At 50.4% G+C, this 21087-nt stretch overlaps 1 protein-coding gene across 6 annotated transcripts in view; it reads right to left on the reverse strand.

Moving 5' to 3' along the window:
• Positions 1–21087, reverse strand: part of TANC2 (tetratricopeptide repeat, ankyrin repeat and coiled-coil containing 2) — a 216432-nt gene that overhangs the window by 27095 nt on the left and 168250 nt on the right. For all 6 annotated transcript variants that reach the window (XR_011699673.1, XM_071577333.1, XM_071577335.1 and 3 more), the window contains 5 exons: positions 13705–13813; positions 8036–8158; positions 5566–5802; positions 2246–2431; positions 1332–1425 (listed from right to left, as the gene is read on the reverse strand). Coding sequence is in view for 5 of the 6 variants with exons in the window: in XM_071577333.1 (XP_071433434.1) it covers positions 1332–1425; positions 2246–2431; positions 5566–5802; positions 8036–8158; positions 13705–13813 (749 nt within the window). In the remaining variant the exon portion in view is untranslated. The remainder of the gene's footprint in view (positions 1–1331; positions 1426–2245; positions 2432–5565; positions 5803–8035; positions 8159–13704; positions 13814–21087) is intronic.

The following is a 21087-nucleotide window of genomic DNA, read 5'->3' on the forward strand; positions in this document are numbered from 1 at the left end:
AGCCCTGCCCAAAATCTTTGTTTGTGAAGCCGAGCCACACACACACCTTGTGACCCAAACAGCAGAGAACAATCTGGATGATCCCTCTCAGGACTGGTGAGCACTGTGAGCTCCCTGGCACAAAGCCCTGTCACCAACACTCAGTCATCTCACTTGGCTAATTCCACGCCCAAGTTCTTTTTTTCTCCCAGGACATCCCAGGGGCACTTTGAAACTGCCCTAATTTCCTCTAATAACAACCCCCTGCCCTTGCTGCTCAGTTACATTCCTGTGGGCACAGGAACTGGCTCCTTGCCCAGTGCCCTACAAGTGGCCTGGGGCAGCCTGGCCACCCCCTGAGCTCCTTCCCAAGACACCTCATCCCTCAAGCTCTGTCCTTTGGAGCTCAGGGCAATGCTCTCTGATAGACTCCGTCCATCACACGGCTCTAATAAGGTCACATTTTCAAAGCTACAGGAACAAACCAGCTCAAAACACAGCCCTGCCCCCTCCAAAGCAGAAAAAGCCCACCCAGAGGTTGAGCCACACACCAGCCACCCTCTGTCCCCTCGCAGCATGTCACTTCTAAGCAAAGCTGACAGCATCTCCATCAGTGCTCTGCTCCCCAGACAGGAACATTCCCTGGCTGGAGGAACCTGACAGGAACATCAGCAGTGGAGCAGTGAGGTGAGTACAAGTGACAGAGGATCATATTTATGAGGTCTCTGGGGTTAAAAAGCAAACAGCTCCAAGTTGGAATGGCTAAAGAAATGGAGATGTCAGTGGAGCAGAACATCTCATGGAACTGAGGTGGGTGGGTGGGTGGCTGCCTTTAGTCTGGGAGAACTCAGAGGAGAAGGGATTCTGGACTGAACCCACCAATGCAGAAATGCAGGACTGCACTGAAGGGTATTTGTTTAATTAGCAGGTGCTAAATAATGAGGAGCTTTCAGAAAATCAGTGGATAATTTAACAGCATGTAAGGGGGAGGGGGAGAGAGAATCTGTGCCCAATTGGATAAATATGCCCAATGTCAAGAGAGAAAGAGCAGAGCTGGGTATCCATCTCATGTCTCAGGGAAAGCAGTGACCTGGTCAGGATGCTGAGTGCCTCACACTGCTGAAAAAAGCCAGGAGCTGCAGAAGCTCAGGATTTTCAACCCCCAAACTTCTCAGTTTAATCAAGCTGAGTGCAAGCTCCATGCTGGCCCCTGTAGATCACCTGGAATCAAACCAGAGGAATGATCCTTCTCCACAAAGCAATGTCTGGGATCAGGGATGCATCAGGGACAGGGAGCCCATAAATACAACCACAAACACCCACGAAGAAGCCACAGCATCTACAGGAGTCACCTGTCTCTCCCCAGAGGCTGTCAAAGCTGTTGATCTGGGCTCTCTCCACCTCCTCTTCATCTTTTTCTGGAAGGTCCAGCAGGTAGGAGACGATCTGGAACAAAACTCCGTGTCAGCTCCTGAACTCGGCTGAGTTTGATGGAACCTGCTGACACCTCAGCACCAGCTGCTGGGAACACACAGAGGGAGGGCACAGCCTCTGCCTGGCACCCTGAGCTCATGGAGATATTCCTCCAGAGAGCAACCACTGAACCTGTACCAGCAAAAAATCCACCCAAGTGCCTCGATACGACCACGTGTGATGAGCCCCAGCAGGGTCAGTTCCCTGCACGTGTGTCTGGAGATGACCTGGCATGGGCAGTGGATGCATCTCCAGGAGGAGCTGAGGCTGTGAGGAGGTATTTGACTGAAGAGGAATCCATTCTCAGGGGAAGGAGGAGGAACAGGGGCTGCCATGGGCAGCTGGGGAAGGTGGCAGGGGTTGGCTTAGCAGTGTTGGCTTAACAGTGGGACTTGACCTTAAAGGTCTTTTCCAACCCAAATTATTCTTTAGATAATTTCTCCCATCACAAATGTTTGTCAGGATGGCAGGAGGAAGCTCTTGGCTCTTCTCTCCCCCAACACACAGCCCAAAGCTCCACAGCCTCACACTCCCTGACCATGTGGAGCAAGCAATGAGCTGCTCCTCCACCTTATCCTTCCTTAAAAGTTCATTCCAAAAGTTTATTCCAACAACTTCAAGGCTTGTTACTTCTTGGAAACCAGCCCAGACCACAGGGATCTGTGAGCCCTGGGAGGAGGAGCAAGGCAGAGGTAGTGAATCCACCTTCACCACCTTCTTTGGCCAACATTGTGGCCCATCAGGGTGGGCAGGTCCTACCTCGGTGTAGCCCATCAGGGTGGGCAGGTCCTACCTCGGTGTAGCCCATGCTGGCGGCGGCGATGAGGGCCTGCTGGATGGCATGGCTCTTCTTGAACACCCCCTGCTGCTGCCCAGCCATGCTCCAGTCACACTGGATCAGGAACTTCACCACCTCCAGGTGTCCTCTGAGGGCGGCGTGGACCAGGGCACACTGACCGTTCTTGTCCAGATGATCCACCTGGAACAGAGACCACAAAACACCATCAAACCAAACACGTCTTTGCTTCCTCAGAGTCTCCAGCCCTGGTTTCAGAACAAAGCCACGTGTGCAAGATGTGCCTTTTTCTGGTAAACTGTCCCTTCCACCAGCAGCAAACAACCATTCCCAAAGCAGAGTCCCAGGCTCTGGCATCCTCTTGGCCACAAGTGTTTGCTTTGGGGAAGGGATCATTATTTTTTTAAGCTGTCTTCAGACTCAAAGGCTGCAAAAGCATTTTCTCTTTGTGTCCTCAAGTCCAGCAATCCAATTTTCTCCTGGATTGAAATCATACACACTGATCCCAGCTCCTTCAGCCAAATCCACAAAAGGAAACTCAGCCTGTTTTCCAGATGCCATTTCTTTGGAGAGCCCCAGAGGTGCCTCAGCCTGGAGTTGGACATGAACATGAACCCAGGGCTGGCACAGGCTGAGGGGAACAGAGACAGTGCTTGGCAGCCCTGGAAGAACTTAAGGGGTTGTATCTCAGGGCATGGCTTCCACCTGATGCCTGAACACACCAGCTGGGATTTCTAGGTCCTATCTCAACACCAGGAACTTGGAGAACACAGGAAAGGAAGATCAGTTATCATCCTCCTGCTGGTTAACCCCTTCAGTGCTCTGCAGGGTATTATTTCTCCTAACAAGAAGAAATTATGATATTTACTAATAATAATTCAGGGAATCCCAGAATGGTTTGGGTTGGAAAGGATCTTAAATCCCACCCAGTGCCACCCCCTGCCATGGGCAAGGACACCTCCCACCAGCCCAGGGTGCTCCAAGCCCTGTCCAACCTGGCCTGGGACACTCCCAGGGCTGGGGCAGCCACAGCTTCTCTGGGCACCTGTGCCAGGGCCTGCCCACCCTCCCAGCCAGGAATTCCTTCCCAATATCCCATCTGTCCCTGCCCTCTGGCAGTGGGAAGTCATTCCCTGTGTCCTGTCCCTCCACCCCTTGTCCCCAGTCCCTCTCCAGCTCTCCTGGAGAGCCCCTTTGGGCACTGGAAGGGGCTCTGAGATCTCTGGCTCTAAACCCAGCCTAGAACATCCTCCAACTCCATGGAATCACAGGATTCCAGAATGGTTTGAGATGGAAGGAAACGTAAGGATCCCACCCCTGCCATGGGCAGGGACACCTCCCACCAGCCCAGGCTGCTCCAAGCCCTGTCCAACCTGGCCTGGGACACTCCCAGGGCTGGGGCAGCCACAGCTTCTCTGGGAATTCCATCCCAATCCCTCCCCACCCTCCCAGGAAATGTTCCTGGTCCAACAGCTGCTCCAGAGGTTCCATTCTCTTTAACTCTCTAATTTTCACATGGTCAGTGCAGACCTTCAGGTAGGATTTTGTCTGGGTGGTTTCTGTGGGATCACTGAGGGGTTTGTGACTTACTCAAGTGCTTTAGAAAGATGAAGCATTTGCTAAAATTTTAAGTTTCTTTATCATTGCGATGATTTAAAAATGTTCACTGGAAACTGGAAGTAAAACCAGAGCTCCTGAGAACTGGGAATCAACTCCAAAGGATCCAAGGATCTTAAAGCACACCCAGTGCCACCCCTGCCATGGGCAGGGACACCTCCCACCAGCCCAGGGTGCTCCAAGCCCTGTCCAGCCTGGCCTGGGACACTCCCAGGGTTGGGGCAGCCACAGCTTCTCTGCCCAACCTGTGCCAGGGCCTCATGACCAAATTACAGCCATGTAATACACAGGAGAAATATTTGTCCCATTATAACTCATTCACAATAATAATATATCATTATTTCTCCTTTCTCAGCTCCTGCAGCAATCAGTGTTACAGTTTTTTTCAAGTGTCTCAAATATCTCAATGTTTAAAACAAACCCAGCTGCTTTTGGGGTATTTCCTCAGTGCTGTTGGGGCTACTCAAGGCAAACTATGAGTGGCAGGACTTCTGTCATCAAACTCTCTCAGAATAGCCCAACAAAAGCAGAATTCCTTTTGAATTATTACAGGCAACACAACCCAGCAAGATCTAAACAGTCCCTCAGTCATCCTGACTTTCAGACCAAAACTACACAAACCCACATTTTGCCTTCTGAACTCAAACTAAACATACAGAGAAACCACAAATTGTTTCCAGCAGGCTCCACTTCAAAAAATCAGCATAATTTTCCTCTTCACCAAAGGATTTCAACTTGACTCATTATATACAATTAGAACTCCAAACACTCACCACAAAGCCAAACAAAGGGGGATTTTTCTGGGACAAGCCTGATGGAAGTTTTTTGGAAAATGTGTCTCAAGGGGATACTTAAAGAACATTTGGCATGAGAAAAGTGTTGCCATTTCAAGCTCATGAGGTTCAGAGATGTCTCGAGGACCTCCCTCAGGTCACCAGTGCAGCCCCACCAGGCAGGTCCTGCCTCAGACCTGAACTCCACACACTGTCAGTGCTTCTCATTCCTCAGCTTTGGTGGCAACATGGGATTTTTGAAGCCAACCCTGAAAGGTTTCATCTGCTGGAGGACATCCTGTGTCCTTCCTGCAGCTCCTGCCCTGCCTGGCACCAACCTGGGACAGCTAAATTGGCTTCCAGAGGAACATGGTGTCTTTACCTTGGCCTTGGAACAGCTAAAATCAGCTTTTAGAGGGACCTGGTGGCTCTACCTTGGCCCTGTTCTCAGTTCTAGAGAGCTGTGGTGGCCTTACCTTGCCCCTGTTCTCGGTTCTAGAGGGCTGTGGTGGCCTCACCTTGGCCATGTTCTTGGTTCTTAGTTCTAGAGCACCATGGTGATCTCACCTTGGCCATGTTCTTGGTTCTAGAGGGCCGTGGTGGCCTTACCTTGGTCCTGTTCTCAGGTCTAGAGCGCTGCGGTGGCCTTACCTTGGCCCTTTTCTCAGGTCTAGAGCGCTGTGGTGGCCTTACCTTGGTCCTGTTCTCAGGTCTAGAGCGCTCTGGTGGCCTTACCTTGGCCCTTTTCTCAGGTCTAGAGCACTGTGGTGGCCTCACCTTGGCCCTGTTCTTGGTTCTAGAGGGCCATGGTGGCCTTACCTTGGCCTTTCTCTAGGTTCTAGAGCGCTGTGGTGGCCTTACCTTGGCCCTGTTCTTGGTTCTAGGCGGCCTTACCTTGGCCCTGTTCTTGGTTCTGGGTGGCCTTACCTTGGCCCTCCTCTTGCACAGCAGCACCACGATGCTCAGGAACCCGGCGGCCGCGGCGTAGCCCAGGGGGGTGAGGCCGCTCTCGGAGGCGGCGTCCACGTTGGCACCGAACTCCAGCAGCAGGGCCACCATCTCGGCGTAGCCCAGGTGGGACTGCACGCACAGGATGGGCGCGTTGTTGAGCACCTCCGTGCGGTAGTTCACGTTGGCACCGCCCAGGATCAGCAGCCGACTGACCTGTGGAGGGGAGAGGGGCTGGCTGAGAGGTTTGGGAGACACGAGGTCATGGCCAGGGTGGCAGCAGAACAATAACCAGGGTCTTCTGCACATCTCCAAGAATCAGAATCCCAGACTATTCTGAGCTGGAAGGACCCACAAGGATCATCGAGTCCAACTCTTCAGTCAATGGCCCACACAGGGGATTGAACCCATGACCTTGGCATTGTTACAACCGAGTTTTAACCAACTGAGGTGTCCCTGTCCATGGCAGGGGGTGGCACTGGATGAGCTTTAAGGTTCCTCCCAACCCATTCATAGAATCCCAGACTATTCTGAGTTGGAAGGACCCACAAGGATCATCGAGTCCAACTCTTCAGTCAATGGCCCACACAGGGGATTGAACCCATGACCTTGGCATTGTTACAATCAAGTTTTAACCAACTGCAAACAACAAAGGACATAAAATGCTGAGGAAAACCCCTTGCCCAACAGAGAGTCCCAATCCAGGCAGATGGAGCAGTTGAATCTTTCCCAGAGTGGTTGGTTGTGGGGGTGACAGTGTTTGTGATGCCCTGATGTCTGAGGGGATTGATGGAGAGATTGAACAAGGCTGGAGAAGGGACTGGAGCACAAGTGCTGTGGGGAGAGGCTGAGGGGGCTGGGGGTGTTCAGCCTGGAGAAGAGGAGGCTCAGAGGTGACCTCAGCACTGTCTGGAACTGCCTGAAGGGAAGTTGTGGCCAGGTGGGGGTTGGTCTCTTCTCCCAGGCACTCAGCAATAGGACAAGGGGGCACGATGGGCTCAAGCTCTGCCAGGGGAAATTGAAGGTGGAGATGAGAAAGAAATTCTTTGCAGAGAGAGTGCTCAGGCATTGGAATGGGCTGCCCAGAGAGGGGGTGGATTCCCCATCCCTGGAGGTTTTTCAGCTGAGCTTGGCCGTGGCACTGAGTGCCATGATCTGGTAAAGGGACTGGAGTTGGACCAAGGGTTGGACTTGATGATCTCGAAGGTCTTTTCCAACTCAATCCATTCTATGATTCTGTGATTCTATGGATGTGACACTGAGTGAGAATCCACCATGTCTTGATCCAACCCCACTGTGATCACCAGCCCAGGGCACTCTGTGCCCTGGGCTGGTGATCACAGTGGGGTTGGATCAAGGGTTGGACTTGGTGATCTGAGAGGTCTTTTCCAACCCAATCCATTCAATGATTCTATATGGAGCAGTTCAGAGTGTATCCTTGGGGGAAAGCAGTTTGGAGTGCAGCCTTGAGGAGCAGGAGCCACCTGCAGAATGTGGGGGACCTTGTGGCCAGTAGAATGTTTCCATGTGTGCTCAGCTGAACTGACTGTCCAATGGTGTGATGGCATGTTGGATACACGAGTACAGAGAAAAGGTGAAGCTGTAAATAAAGTTCTAAGCTCTTTGTTCAAGCCTTCTGATGTTGCTGTGCCTGATCCTCTTCTGACTGTCATTAACTCACCCCCCTCAGCCCTACAGTGTTGGAGTGGTGCAGCCTCCCTTTGGTTGGGAGCAAAGTTCCTCCACCAGCTGCAGACACAGAGTCTCAGCCCAAGGTGGGGATGGAAACAGCTGGAGACAACTGTGGCCAGCACCCTTCCCGTGGCATCCTCCCTAGGGCTGCCCGTGGTCATCCCTGCACAGCTCCCTCTGCACTTGGCAGCCGTGGCAAAGGCTCCACCTGATGCTGGAGGGGACATGGGGACACACACAGAGGGGTGGGGAGGAGCTGGGACAGCCTTCCATGTGAGGAACAATTCCAAACTCTGTCTGAAATCCTTTCTGCTGTAGGGATGGGGTCACTGAAGTCAACACATTCATCCTTACGAGGCAGAAAATGTGCCTGAAGTAGCACATGAACATTTGCTGTTGGGTTTGGTGTCACCTTTGAGTTTGTGCCTGTCTAAGCCACAGCCCTTTACATCAAATTCCAACCAAAGTTGTCTCATCCCACATCTCTGACAAGGAAAACCCCCAGAGAATCATTTTGCACAGGCACAAACTCACTCATTGCAATAAAAAGGAGGTGCCTGGTCCAACTGAGGGACCATCCCAGATGGTAAAACATCCCAACTGGATTGGTGGCCTCTCCTCAGCTCAGGACAAGCACCCAGGAAGCTGCTGGGACACTGCCATGGACAGGGAGCTCCAGGGAATCCTCTGTGAGTGGTTCCTGCCCATCACTGGAGCTTCTCATGCCACCCCAGCTCTGCCCCTCCTCCTCCAGTACCTTTATGTTGGGGGTGTAGAGATTTCTCAGAGATGCCAAAGCCATGGAAAGACCTTCAGTACTGTAGGAGATCCAAAGCCCTTGGAGGATGGAGGAAGATACCCCAACTTTCTTACTCAGCCCCTAAAAAAGAGAAGATGCCTTAGAGCCAAGCTCACAAATCTGCTCAGTTACCCCAGGCAGACCCTCCTGGACAGGATTTCAGAACAGGAGCAGCTACACACAAAATAATTCAACAATTTACCACATCTGACCTGTGCAATCCATTAATAAACCTGGAGGAAAGGGTTTGTAAAGGCTGTGGAGCCATTTCCAAGGCCTGGGAAAGGCAGGATGAAACTGTGAGCAACCAGAATCCGTTCAACCCCCCCACCAAATGCTGTGCTAAGGAGCACAGATTGCTGCTTTTTGGCTTTTTTAATAAAGTGCACGTTGTTTTGGCAGGACTGATTCACAAATTTCCTTATTATTCACACAGTTGAACCAGAAGACACTGTCAGTTCAGAGTTAAGATAAACCAAGGAACCCTCAACCACAGCCTGGAGAGGAATTCCCTGATCTCATCTCCAACCCTTCCCGTGCTCAGGTTATACAGAATGTACAGAAAGTCAGATACTTCCCAGAGAGATTCCAAACCAGGAAATATTTTCCAGCATCCCTGATGGGCAGAGCACAGCAGTGCTAAGCAGGTTTCTCCCTCCCATACAAAGAGCCATCACTGCTCTGTAGCCAACAGATGGGAGCCAACACTGCGTGGAAGAGCAGAGGGATGGGACTGGAAGCCTAGGAAGGAGCCTGGCTGTGTCCTGTGGTCCCTGTGGCATGTGGGGACACCCAAAATGATTGAACTTCCATGAAAACCTGCTGTTTCCATGGAAACTGCACAGACATCCTGAATTCTGTTCTGAATTCTGCCAGGAGGTCACTGCCAGCGTGGCAGTGCCAGGCTGTGGGACTGAGAGGTGGGGCCAAAAGCAGCAGCAAAAAGTGGGATTGGCCTCATGTCCCAGTTGAGCAGGAGGGCCCAGTTTGTCCCTGTGTGGGTGTGCCCAAAGCTGGGCATTCCAAACCCTCTGGGCCATTGCCCAGCAACTGTTCCCAATGGCCCATTGGCAGCAGCTGCCCAGGGCACAGCTGAGCCCTCAGGCTGGGAGCTGGCTGGGAAAGAAGCCTGGCAGAGGAGCTGGGAGAACTGCCCTGCAGGGACTCCTTGGCACCTCCACACCCACCTGAGGGCTCAGCTCTGCTCAGGGGCCAGCAACGAGTCCAAAATCCCCCCTGAGTGCCAGAGTCAGATCCCCCAGTGTGGAACTCCCTGCCCTGGGGGAGGCACTGGGGGCTCCCACCCAAACCTCAGGGGAGACAATCTTGGCCTTTGGGGACTTCTGGGACCACTGGTTGGATGCAGAGGAGGAGCAGCCCCTGGCCAGGAGGAGCCACCACTCTGGCCCAGACTGTGCCATCATCTGCACCAACAGGTTTGTCCCTTCCTTTGCCTTTGGCCTCGGGGGAACCACGTGGGGCTCAGCACAGGGGCCACCAAACCCCCCTGTGTTTGTGCCCCAGGGGGCTGGGTTAGACTGCTGGGCTTGGGGGTTAAACCCAATTTCTCTTTGGGCCATTGCATTTCTTGTAATATTGTTATTAAATTGTAACTCTGACTTTTAATCTCTTTGGTGTTGAGTTTGTTTCTCTGCAGGTTCACCTTTAAACCTGCCCAACTTCCCCTAAGGAAGATGGCCAGGAATCATCATCCCAACCCACTGCTGGACTCAGCCCCAGACCTCTAATTCCAACCTGGGGGATGCTCTGCAGCATCAGCACAGCCATCAGCAGAGCTGGCACTTGGAAGGGTTTTATCACCAACAGAAACAACAGATTAGACAAGCTCTTATTTATAAATAACAGCCCCATGTGCTTGTTCCCTTAAAATTCAGGCAGCTAAACTGAGAAAAATCTCTGCTTGTGGTGAGAGGGAGAAGAGAGCTCAGGAATTTGAATTGTTAAATGCAGCTTTTGAAATGACACAACACAGGACACTAAAGGTCGAGATTAAATTCCATGAACTCAGCACAGAGTAATTGGGAAATGGCAAACAATTTTATAATAAACTGTTAGAATAATTTAAAAATAGTTATACTACTATCAAGCCCATAAATAAAGTGTTTGAGTCACCAGCAGGACCAAGGGAAAGGGTAGATATTTTCAGAGCAGCTCTGTGAAGAAAATCACACATGCTATAAAAATCTTCACTGTTGCTTTGGAATATTTATACTTAGATATTAGTGCAATGTCACAGAAAAGGTGACATCAATCCTTTAAAGAAAAAACACATTCAACACCATTAGTTGCTGCAACAAAAGTTCTGTTTCTCATTTTCCAGCTCATCCCTCCCTCTTCCAATTCCAATTTGCAGAACTGGGCAGGTTGAATCCTTCAGCAACAGCAAATTTCAGCTTGATATGACATCAAACCCAACCACCACCACCAGTGGTTCCCACTGCACTGGGGCCTGACCACCTGAGTAACTCTGCCAACCCCCCAGTGCTCAGACAGGGCTGATTTTTTTGTCCTGTCTCATATTCAGCTTGTCAACACCTTTAATTTTTCCCTTATCACTTGCTCTGCTGTTTGGCCACTGCACCTCAAGCAGTCCCAGAATGGTTTGGGTGGGAAGTGACCTCACAGACCATCCCACTGCACCCCCTGCCATGAGCAGGGACACCTTCCCCTACACCAGGGTGCTCAAAGCATCACCCATTTCTGGGTTATCAACATTTTATCTCATTTAAAATGACATAAAAGCCTCTTCTTTGATTTGCAAAATGTGTCAGTCTGAAGTTTGGGTGTCCTTGTAGCACCACTGCACATTTCCCTCTGTGCCCTTTCATTCCATGCCAGGCTTTCCAACTGGCTTTCCACATGCTCCTGTTAAGACTGGGAACTGATTTAAAAGACTAAAACATTTGTACTTTTTCTTTTTGCTCCCCCCTCCAAACTGTTTGAGGGTGTTTGTGTTTAAAAGAGAAAACGAGCAGATCTCAGGCAGGGAGTGAAGAGGGGAGGGGTCAGCATTCATGGTTGGGCATCACTTTTATTACACCTGGAAATTCAAGATGTTCCATCACCACCTTGCTAAGGCACCAATGCATTCAAATTAGAAAGGGTTTGGGAAGGATAAATACATTTTCTGCACTGTTTTATCAAAATGTGTCTCTATACCCAGCTCTGAGAGGGCTAAAAGGCTTCAGCCCTGTCCTAATCTTCTCCTGGCCTCCTGATGGGTCAATAAAATGGAATTATAACGGCATCAGACCCCCATAAATAACTTCAAAATGAGGCTCTTTGTGTCTGCAGAGCTGCTGAGAGCACTTGAAGTCAAACCCCCTGAACTGATGACCTGGCACACTCCCTGTCTGGCAGAGACCCCACAGCCACACTGGCAATGCCACAGCCACAAAGAAAAGCCTGAATGGAAAAAAAAAATGCTTGTTTAGAAACAACTAGAGCTGGTAACAACAGGCAAAGAGTCTCTGCCTGCACTCTTGGAAATATTTGCTTTAAAGAATGCTCAAGGTCTTAAGTATGGTCTGCAATATTCCAGCCTAATGTTCTCCTTCAAAACTAATGCAGCTCAGTAAACACTCCCAAATCCTCAGTAAACACTTGGTAAAGTAAGGAATAAAAATAAATCTCTTCAAGGAAAAGCAAAGGACTCAGTTACAGTTTGCAATCCAGTGAATTCCAACCCTTTCCAAACTTTGTGGGACTTGCAACCAACATTCTGTTCTGGTTTTGTGTCCCTGCTCCTCCTGCAGTGCTGGGAGCCAAGGAGTGATGAGGAACAGAAGGCTGGACTGACATTTCTCATGTGCTAATTGGCTTTTTCTGCTGCTGTAAATATTGCTCAGTTAAACCTGGAACCTCCAGGCAGCTTGTGCTCTTTGTGGGGATTGTCCTCTGCTCAGAGCCTGAAGCTCTGCCTTTGGTTTCCACCAGATGAAGAAGGTCTGGAACCAGATTTGGGTGTAAATGCAGCAAACTCAGGGCTGAGTTTGGCCTTGGGAATGTGACTCAAGGTGTGAAATGAAATCCTGAGGGTGAAGTGCCAACCTGGGCACTGCCACTGCCTCCCCAAACCAGGAGACTTTGCTGCCACACCTGGTGGGGCACCTGGGCTGGTATAAACAAACCCAGCAGGACCAACCCCAGGCCCAAACCAGCTGTTTGCTCCAGGAATGCCAAAGCTCTTCAGTCTGTAAAATCCTATACAGACCACATGAAAATACAGCTTTGTTTTTACCAGTTTTAAGCACTTCCAGGCTCCAAGAATTGTCAGGAATTCAGTATTTCTGTGCCCTTACAAATCCACCCTCTTATTCCCACCTTCAGGAAAAATGACATTCAATTTATGGGTCATATTGATGCTCACACCCAAGTCTGCCTTTCAATCACCCAGGACTTCAGTGCAACATGGAGCAACCAGCCAAGCTCAACAACCACCACATCTCCCCCTGACAACCTGAATTTTGTTCCTGATCCTTCCAAATCCCTTTGAAAAGATTCCTTTTTTCTCTCGATGCTGTTGCAAGAACTCAGAGGGGAGAAAACCTCCCAGGGGAGAAAAACCTCCCAGGAGAGAAAACCTCTCAGGGGAGAAAAACCTCCCAGGAGAGAAAACCTCTCAGGGGAGAAAATCAGGGGAGAAAAACCTCTCAGGGGAGAAAATCTCCCAGGGGAGAAAAACCTCCCAGGGCAGAAAATCTCTCAGGGGAGAAAATCAGGGGAGAAAACCTCCCAGGGGAGAAAAGCTCTCAGGGGAGAAAATCAGGGGAGAAAAACCCCCCAGGGGAGAAAAACCTCCCAGGGGAGAAAACCTCTCAGGGGGGAAAATCTCCCAGAAGAGAAAACCTCCCAGGGGAGAAAATCAGGGGAGAAAAACCTCCCAGGGGAGAAAATCTCTCAGGGGAGAAAAATCTCCCAGGGGAGAAAAACGTCCCAGGAGAGAAAATATCTCAGGGGAGAAAAACCTCCCAGGAGAGAAAATCAGGGGAGAAAAACCCCCCAGGGGAGAAAAACCTCCCAGGGGAGAAAATCTCTCAGGAGAGAAAAACCTCCCAGGGGAGAAAATCTCTCAGGGGAGAAAATCTCCCAGAAGAGAAAACCTCTCAGGGGAGAAAAACCTCCCAGGGGAGAAAATCAGGGGAGAAAATCAGGGGAGAAAAACCTCCCAGGGGAGAAAATCTCTCAGGGGAGAAAAACCTCCCAGGGGAGAAAATCTCTCAGGGGAGAAAAACGTCCCAGGGGAGAAAATCAGGGGAGAAAAACCTCCCAGGGGAGAAAAGCTCTCAGGGGAGAAAAACCCCCCAGGGGAGAAAAACCTCCCAGGAGAGAAAATATCTCAGGGGAGAAAAACCTCCCAGGGGAGAAAATCTCTCAGGGGAGAAAAACCTCCCAGGGGAGAAAATCTCTCAGAGCAGAGACCAATTTTAGGGAGGAGGCTTCGTGCTGAATTTACAGTCTGAGGGAGGGTTTCATTCCAAGGATTTTTCCAGCTCTGCCACCTTCTCCAGCAGCTTCAGGCAATCCCACTCTCACACCAACCCAGACACGACTGAGCACTGGGGATGAGGAGCTTGGTGTTAAATCTTCATTGGGAATTTTGGTACCTTAAAAATGTGTGCTTTGAGGATGTGATGGCCCAGTTCAATCGTTTGCTGTCGATTTAATTTTCCTTCTTGCCTGGAGAACCAGAAGGCAAGGAGAGTGTGGCCACTCCTGAAAGCACAAGGAAAAGAAGGTTAATATTTCTTGGCAGTTTTGGAGGACAGTTTTTGCTCCTGCTGATCCTTCAGCTTCATCCAGCTTTGGGGAATGGAGGGGGAGGAATTCTCACCAATTAATTGTAATCACTGAGAGCTCAGAACCCCCAAACACAGAAAAATCCCAATATATGTTCCAAGAGCAGATGTAAAATTGGAAACAGCAGAGGTGCAATTCCATCAAGTGTCATTTTATAGTCATTTTACAGACAACAACCCCACTTGCAAAGCCTGTCACCAACCCTGGAGTCTCCAGAAAATGCCACATTTAGAATATCCACACTTTGAAATCAATGCCCTTTAAATGCCACCTGCACTCTCAGCCTGTGCCAGTCCTGCAGAGTGAAGGAACTTGATTTCCTTACAAACACACTCTCTAAACACCCCTAAAAACATTTTCCAGTAGTAAAAAATGCTTCTGGCCACGACCCACTGGGCTGACAAAACCACAACAAATTAACTGAGCTCCACACCAAGCCTTGGTTAAGGCAAAATAATAAACCAGACAGTAATTTCCACTGCTAAAGGTCAATTTTATTGATATTTTTAAACATTTACAGACTTCCAGTTTGTAACACTGCAAAGCCCAACGTGGCTGAACCTTCTCAAAGCTGCAAGAAGCTCATTCTCCACAGACACACAAAACAGGCAGGCTGCAAAAATGTGGAGTTTTAATGTAATTTCTGGGTAAATCAGCCAATCCCTGCCCCTGCAGGAGATGCAGCAAGCAGGGCAGGAGCCCCCAGGGCTCCATCCTGGGGCCTCAGAACTCTGTGCCTGCTGTTTCCTTGGTTTTACCACCAAAATTATAGTCCTCCTTAAACCCCTGGGTGCTCCCAAGGGAGCCTTTTTAACCCATTTCATTTCTGGAACTACATAAAAATGTGACTGCACTGAAAACAACCAACCCCCTTCCAGCCAAGGAAAACACACTCTGAGCTCAGCTGTGGCTTTAGAAGGGCTTTTAAGGACAGGGAACATCATCAGCTGATCCCTGGGTCTGCTAAAGCAAAGAAATCCTTGGGATGGCCAAACATCAAGGGAATATTACACAGGGTAGAAGCTTCCACAGGGGTGGGGAGTTACCAGGGATGGCCAAACATCAAGTGAATGTTCCCCAGGATTTACCAGGGATGGCCAAACATCAAGGGAATATTACACAGAATTTACCAGGGATGGCCAAACATCAAGGGAATATTACACAGGATTTACCAGGGATGGCCAAACATCAAGTGAATGTACCACAGGATTTATCAGGGATGGCCAAACATCAAGGGAATATTACACAGGGTAGAAGCTTCCACAGGGGTGGGGAGTTACCAGGGATGGCCAAACATCAAGTGAATGTTCCCCAGGATTTATCAGGGATGGCCAAACATCAAGTGAATGTTCCCCAGGATTTATCAGGGATGGCCAAACATCAAGTGAATGTTCCCCAGGATTTATCAGGGATGGCCAAACATCAAGGGAATATTACACAGAATTTACCAGGGATGGCCAAACATCAAGGGAATATTACACAGGGTAGAAGCTTCCACAGGGGTGGGGAGTTACCAGGGATGGCCCAAACATCAAGTGAATGTTACATAGAATTTACCAGGGATGGCCAAATATCAAGGGAATATTACCCAGGATTTACCAGGGATGGCCAAACATCAAGGGAATATCACACAGAATTTACCAGGGATGGCCAAACACCAAGTGAATGCACCACAGGATTTACCAGGGATGGCCAAACACCAAGTGAATGTTACACAGAATTTACCAGGGATGGCCAAACATCAAGGGAATATTACACAGGGTAGAAGCTTCCACAAGGGTGGGGAGTTACCAGGGATGGCCCAAACACCAAGTGAATGTTACACAGAATTTACCAGGGATGGCCAAACATCAAGTGAATGTACCACAGGATTTACCAGGGATGGCCAAACATCAAGGGAATATTACACAGGGCAGAAGCTTCCACAGGGGTGGGGAGTTACCAGGGAGCTCTTTCCCAACTCCGTGCCCTGGGCTGGTGATCACAGTAGGGTTGGATCAAGACGTGGTGGATTCTCACTCAGTGCCATATCCACAGAATCCTAGAATGGATTGGGTTGGAAAAGACCTCCGAGATCATCAAGTCCAGCCCTTGATCCAACTCCAGTCCCTTTACCAGATCATGGCACTCAGTGCCATGGCCAAGCTCAGTTGAAAAACCTCCAGGACTCCTAATTTTGAAGCAGCTGGAAAAGCTCCCTGTGCCTCTGCCCTGGCATTAACAGCACCCACAGCCATCAAGTTTATTCCAGAAGCTTCCCAAGATGGAACAGCAACAGATGTCTATCCAAAATCCCATGGGCTCTGCCAATGCTGCATCCCTGTTTTATCAGCTGATGTTCCATACTTGGCTTATCACAGGGAAGGAGTTTGCCTGTACTTTATCCAGGATAATGGAGCTGTATCCACCTCAGGAGCTGATCCTGGAAAACCTCCACACCCCATGAAACAACAGCCAGAACTGCCAAGAGGAAAAGCTCTGATGGCACCTTTCAGATCTAAGGTAACAAAAGAGACTTACAACGATTTAAACACACAGAACAAAAAAGGAAGGATAAAGAAGAGAGAAGAAAGAAAAGCATTTCCAAAGGCTTACAGGCCCTGACTTAATGAGATTTCAAAAAGCAGATCCTGAGAGTAAAGACGCAATTCCCGTGTCTGTGCTCAGTTCTTAAGGCTTGGCAGAAATCTGCTGGTTGCCAGGAACAGATTACTTTATATTCAGAGAAAAGAAACCTTGTTCCAAGAGCAGTGTGAAAAGACTCCTGGCATATTTAATAAATATGCTGGATGGGGAAAATGAAGAACACCTTTCAGGAAAGTCTCCAGTGGCTCCAGAGTTAACAGAGAGAGCAGAGCTCACAAGAGCAGCGGGGATACATTTTCTGTTCTCATTCAGTCTGACACCATTTAAGACAAATGGGATCAGAGAGCAGGGAATGTGGTCTGGGAGTGCTTTGGTCAGGAGTCAATGACCAGAGGGAGCAAAGTCAGGACCACAGTCACCTGCTCTGCAGAGGGAGGGGTTTGTTCTCAAAGTGGGTCTTGAGATTTGTGGAATGAAATACCAGGAAGAAATGAAGTCACATTTCTTTATTTAATCAGCACTAAAAATCCCTCCCATTAACTCTGCTCCTCCCTTTTCAGTGCCACAGGATGGATTATGCCATGAATATTTTCTTCCATTTAGATGTGAACATGGCCCAGAATATAGAATCATAGAATGGATTGGGTTGGAAAAGACTTCTGAGATCATCAAGTCCAACCCTTGATCCAAACCCACTCCGTGCCCTGGGCTGGTGATCACAGTAGGGTTGGATCAAGATGTGGTGGATTCTCACTCAGTGCCACATCCATTGAATCACAGAATCATAGAATGGATTGGGTTGGAAAAGACCTCCCAGATCATCAAGTCCAACCCTTGATCCAACCCCACTGAGATCACCAGCCCAGGGCACGGAGTGATCACAGTAGGGCTGGATCAAGACATGGTGGATTCTCACTCAGTGCCACATCCATAGAATCCCAGAATGGATTGGGTTGGAAAAGACCTCCGAGATCATCAAGTCCAACCCTTGGGCCAACTCCAGTCCCTTTACCAGATCATGGCACTCAGTGCCACGGCCAAGCTCAGCTGAAAAACCTCCAGGGATGGGGAATCCACCCCCTCTCTGGGCAGCCCATTCCAATCCCTGAGCACTCTCTCTGCAAAGAATTTCTTTCTCGTCTCCACCTTCAATTTCCCCTGGCAGAGCTTGAGCCCATCGTGCCCCCTTGTCCTATTGCTGAGTGCCTGGGAGAAGTTTATGGTCCAGATGAAAAGGAAAAGAGCAGATTTTATGAGGACAGTAACTCAAGCCACTAAATACATTCCAAGCCTCCTGCCCCCCAGAGCTGAGGCTGCCTGGCTAATGGGCCAGTCCAAATGAGCAGCTCTGTGATGGCCTTTATGGTGGCAGCCACCACAGCTGCTCTGCAGCTCATCTGTCAGCATTTATCAGCTGGGTCCCACTTGTGCCCTTCCAACCGAGGCTGCAGCTGCAGCTCTGACCACAGTTCAGGGCAGAACCTGCAGCAAAGTCACCCCATGGCCCTGCTCAGTCCCTGGCACAGCTGCCAACCTGCTGCCAGTGCCTTTAACAATTTATTCTTGAGCTCTGATTTCTCAGTGAGATTAGAAAGGGGCTCCAAGAGAGTTGGAGACGGACTCTGGATGAGGGATGGAGGGACAGGACAAGGGGGAATGGCTTTAAGCTGAAGGAGAGGAGGGTGAGATGGAATATTGGGGAGGAATTCTTGGCTGGGAGGGTGGGCAGGCCCTGGCACAGGTGCCCAGAGAAGCTGTGGCTGCCCCAACCCTGGGAGTGTCCAAGGCCAGGTTGGACAGGGCTTGGAGCCACCTGGGCTGGTGGGAGGTGTCCCTGCCCATGGCAGGGGTGGCACTGGGTGGGCTTTAAAGTTCTTTCCAGTGCAAACCATTCTGATTCTCTGACATCCAGAGGTGCTGATAATGTGGATATTTGCACACAGCAAGTTTCCTACACTCATTTTGTTGAGCTATTGCCAATTCTTTTTACATTTCTAAATGTGCTGGGTTCCAAGTCATGGAATCAGAAAAATTTATTCTGAAAGACAGATGGGAAGCCTAAAGAGTTGTATTCTCAGAGTCAGCACTCCATGAGGTCTCCACTGCTTGATGAACAGATTGGGTTTGTCCCTCCACTTAACTGGAGGACATGAAGATGGATTCATCTTTGTGATACAAAAATATGGCCCTCACTTGGCTCTGCTTGAGGGGCAAATTAAAGGAGCAAATGTTGTCCTGTCCTGCTGTGGGGGCAGAGGAAGCCCTGCCACAAGTGACAGCTCAGCCACCCCTTCCACCACAATCCACACAGGATTAGAGCTGTGGAAATGATCTTCAATCACCAGAGCCCTTGGGGATTTGGGAATTACTTGCACTAACTCAGGCCAGGCCTGGCACAAGTGCAGAGCAGCCAGCAGGGTGGGCAGGGACAGCCTGACCTCGTGGGATGTGGTGACATGTGACATCCAGCCCAGGGCTGGGGATGGCACAACAACCAACAACAGGTCCCTGCTGGCTGTGCTGATGCATCAGGTGCTGCCTGTCCCTGTCCCTGTCCCTGCCCCTGCCCCTGTCCCTGTCCCTGTCCCTGTGCCTGTCCCTGCCCCTGTTCTTGTCCCTGTCCTTGTCCCTGTGCTTGTCCCTATCCCTGTCCCCATCCCTGTCCTTGTCCCTGCCCCTGTCCTTATCCCTGCCCCTGCCCCGTCCCTGTCCCTGTCCCTGTCCTTATCCCTGCCCCTGCCCCGTCCCTGTCCCTGCCCGTGCCCCTGTCCCTGTCCTTGCCCCTGCCCCTGTCCCTGTCCCTGTGCCTGTCTCTGCTGCTGTCCCCATCCCTGTCCTTGTCCTTGTCCCTATCCCTGAACCTGTCCCTGTACTTGTCCTTGTCCTTGTCCTTGTCCTTGTCCTTGTCCTTGTCCTTGCCCCTGTCCCTGCCCCTGTCCCTGTCCTTGCCCCTGTCCCCGTCCCTGTCCCTGTCCTTGCCCCTGCCCCTGCCCCTGCCCCTGCCCCTGCCCCTGTCCCTGTCCCTGTCCCTGTCTCTGTCTCTGTCCCTGCCCCTGTCCCTGTCCTTGCCCCTGCCCCTGCCCCTGTCCCTGTCCCTGTCCTTGCCCCTGTCCCTGTCCCTGTCCCTGTCCCTGAGCACACCCAGGGAGCCCAGTGTGAGCTCCAACACGTGCAGGGCTCCAAGACTGGCACTGTGGAGCCAGGAAAATGCCACCAATTCCCAGGGTAAAGCAAGGCTGAATTCCAGTGGCAGCAGCAGCTCCTGCTCCTGGAGAGCTGGGAATGCTCCCAAAGGAGTTTTGCTTCCCCAGACCTGACCATTCCACTCCATTCCCCACAAGGGGCACTGCACTAGGTCTGATTTTTTGCCTAAGCAAAGAAGGCATTGAAATCAACCCTAACCCAAACACAGCTTTGGCTTCTCTCAGCAAAACCTCCATGTGGAGGAGGAGAAAACACTGAAGTGTTGGTGAACACCTGATTATTCCAGCTGACAAAAAAGCTGAGTGTATTTTCAGAGCTTTTCAGAATCTTATAATTATACAAGAGGAAGAAAATGAACTAATCCATGCACCAAAATGCCCAAGTGAGCTCCATATGGAGGTCCATATGGGGGCAATTTTTAAGCTGATGTGTAATGCAAGGACCAACCCTCCCTTTAAAGCTGTTTGTTGTATTCCTGCATTGTTATAAATACCATTTTTACCGACTTTTTTTCCTCCAAACTTTCCAAATTAATTCCCTTTCAACTGGGGATTATTATTTGTCAATCAGATCAATCACTCCACCAAAACCAAACAACAACCCCCTGATTCTCCTCTAATTCCTTCCCTCTATCATTTTGCTGGGTAAGACACAAAAACACTAATTTTGTGCAGGGGAAGTCTCTGCTTGCAACGTGCCCCTGAGAGGAGAAGGAAAATGTAAAACACCTCCAGAGCCTTGTGCTGAAAGGCAGCTCTGGCAGAAACCATGGCAACTGGGGAGGAGGAGGAGAGCAGCATCCTTCTGCTTCCCAACCCCTTCAGGGTGCCTTCCTCTGGGGTCTGGGGGACAGGCTGGGCTTGTGGATGTAGGAAAGGTGAGGAGATAGCCCCAACCTCAGCGTGGCCAGCAGGCCCAGGGCAGTGACCCTTCCCCTGGACTCTGCCTTGGGGAGGCCACACCTTGAGTGTTGTGTTCAGTTCTGGGCCCCTCAGTTGAGGCAAGAGATTGAGGGGCTGGAGCGAGGCCAGAGAAGAGCAACGAGGCTGGAGAAGGGACTGGATGTGGCTCTGAGTGTCCTCTGAAACACCTCCAGGGACAGAGAATCCAACATGTCTTGATCCAACCCCACTGTGATCACCAGCCCAGGGCACTGAGTGCCAGAGTGATCCCAGTGGGGTTGGATCAAGGGTTGGACTTGGTGATCTCAGAGGTCTCTTCCAACCCAACTGAGAAGAGAAGAGCAACAAGGCTGGAGAAGGGACTGGATGTGGCCATGAGTCTCCTCTTAAACACCTCCAGGGACAGAGAATCCAACATGTCTTGATCCAACCCCACTATGATCACCAGCCCAGGGCACTGAGTGGATCAAGGATTGGACTTGGTGGTCTCAGAGGTCT

Source organism: Pithys albifrons, chromosome 25 (assembly GCF_047495875.1).
Source record: "Pithys albifrons albifrons isolate INPA30051 chromosome 25, PitAlb_v1, whole genome shotgun sequence".
In the NCBI taxonomy this organism is placed as follows: Eukaryota; Metazoa; Chordata; class Aves; order Passeriformes; family Thamnophilidae; genus Pithys; species Pithys albifrons.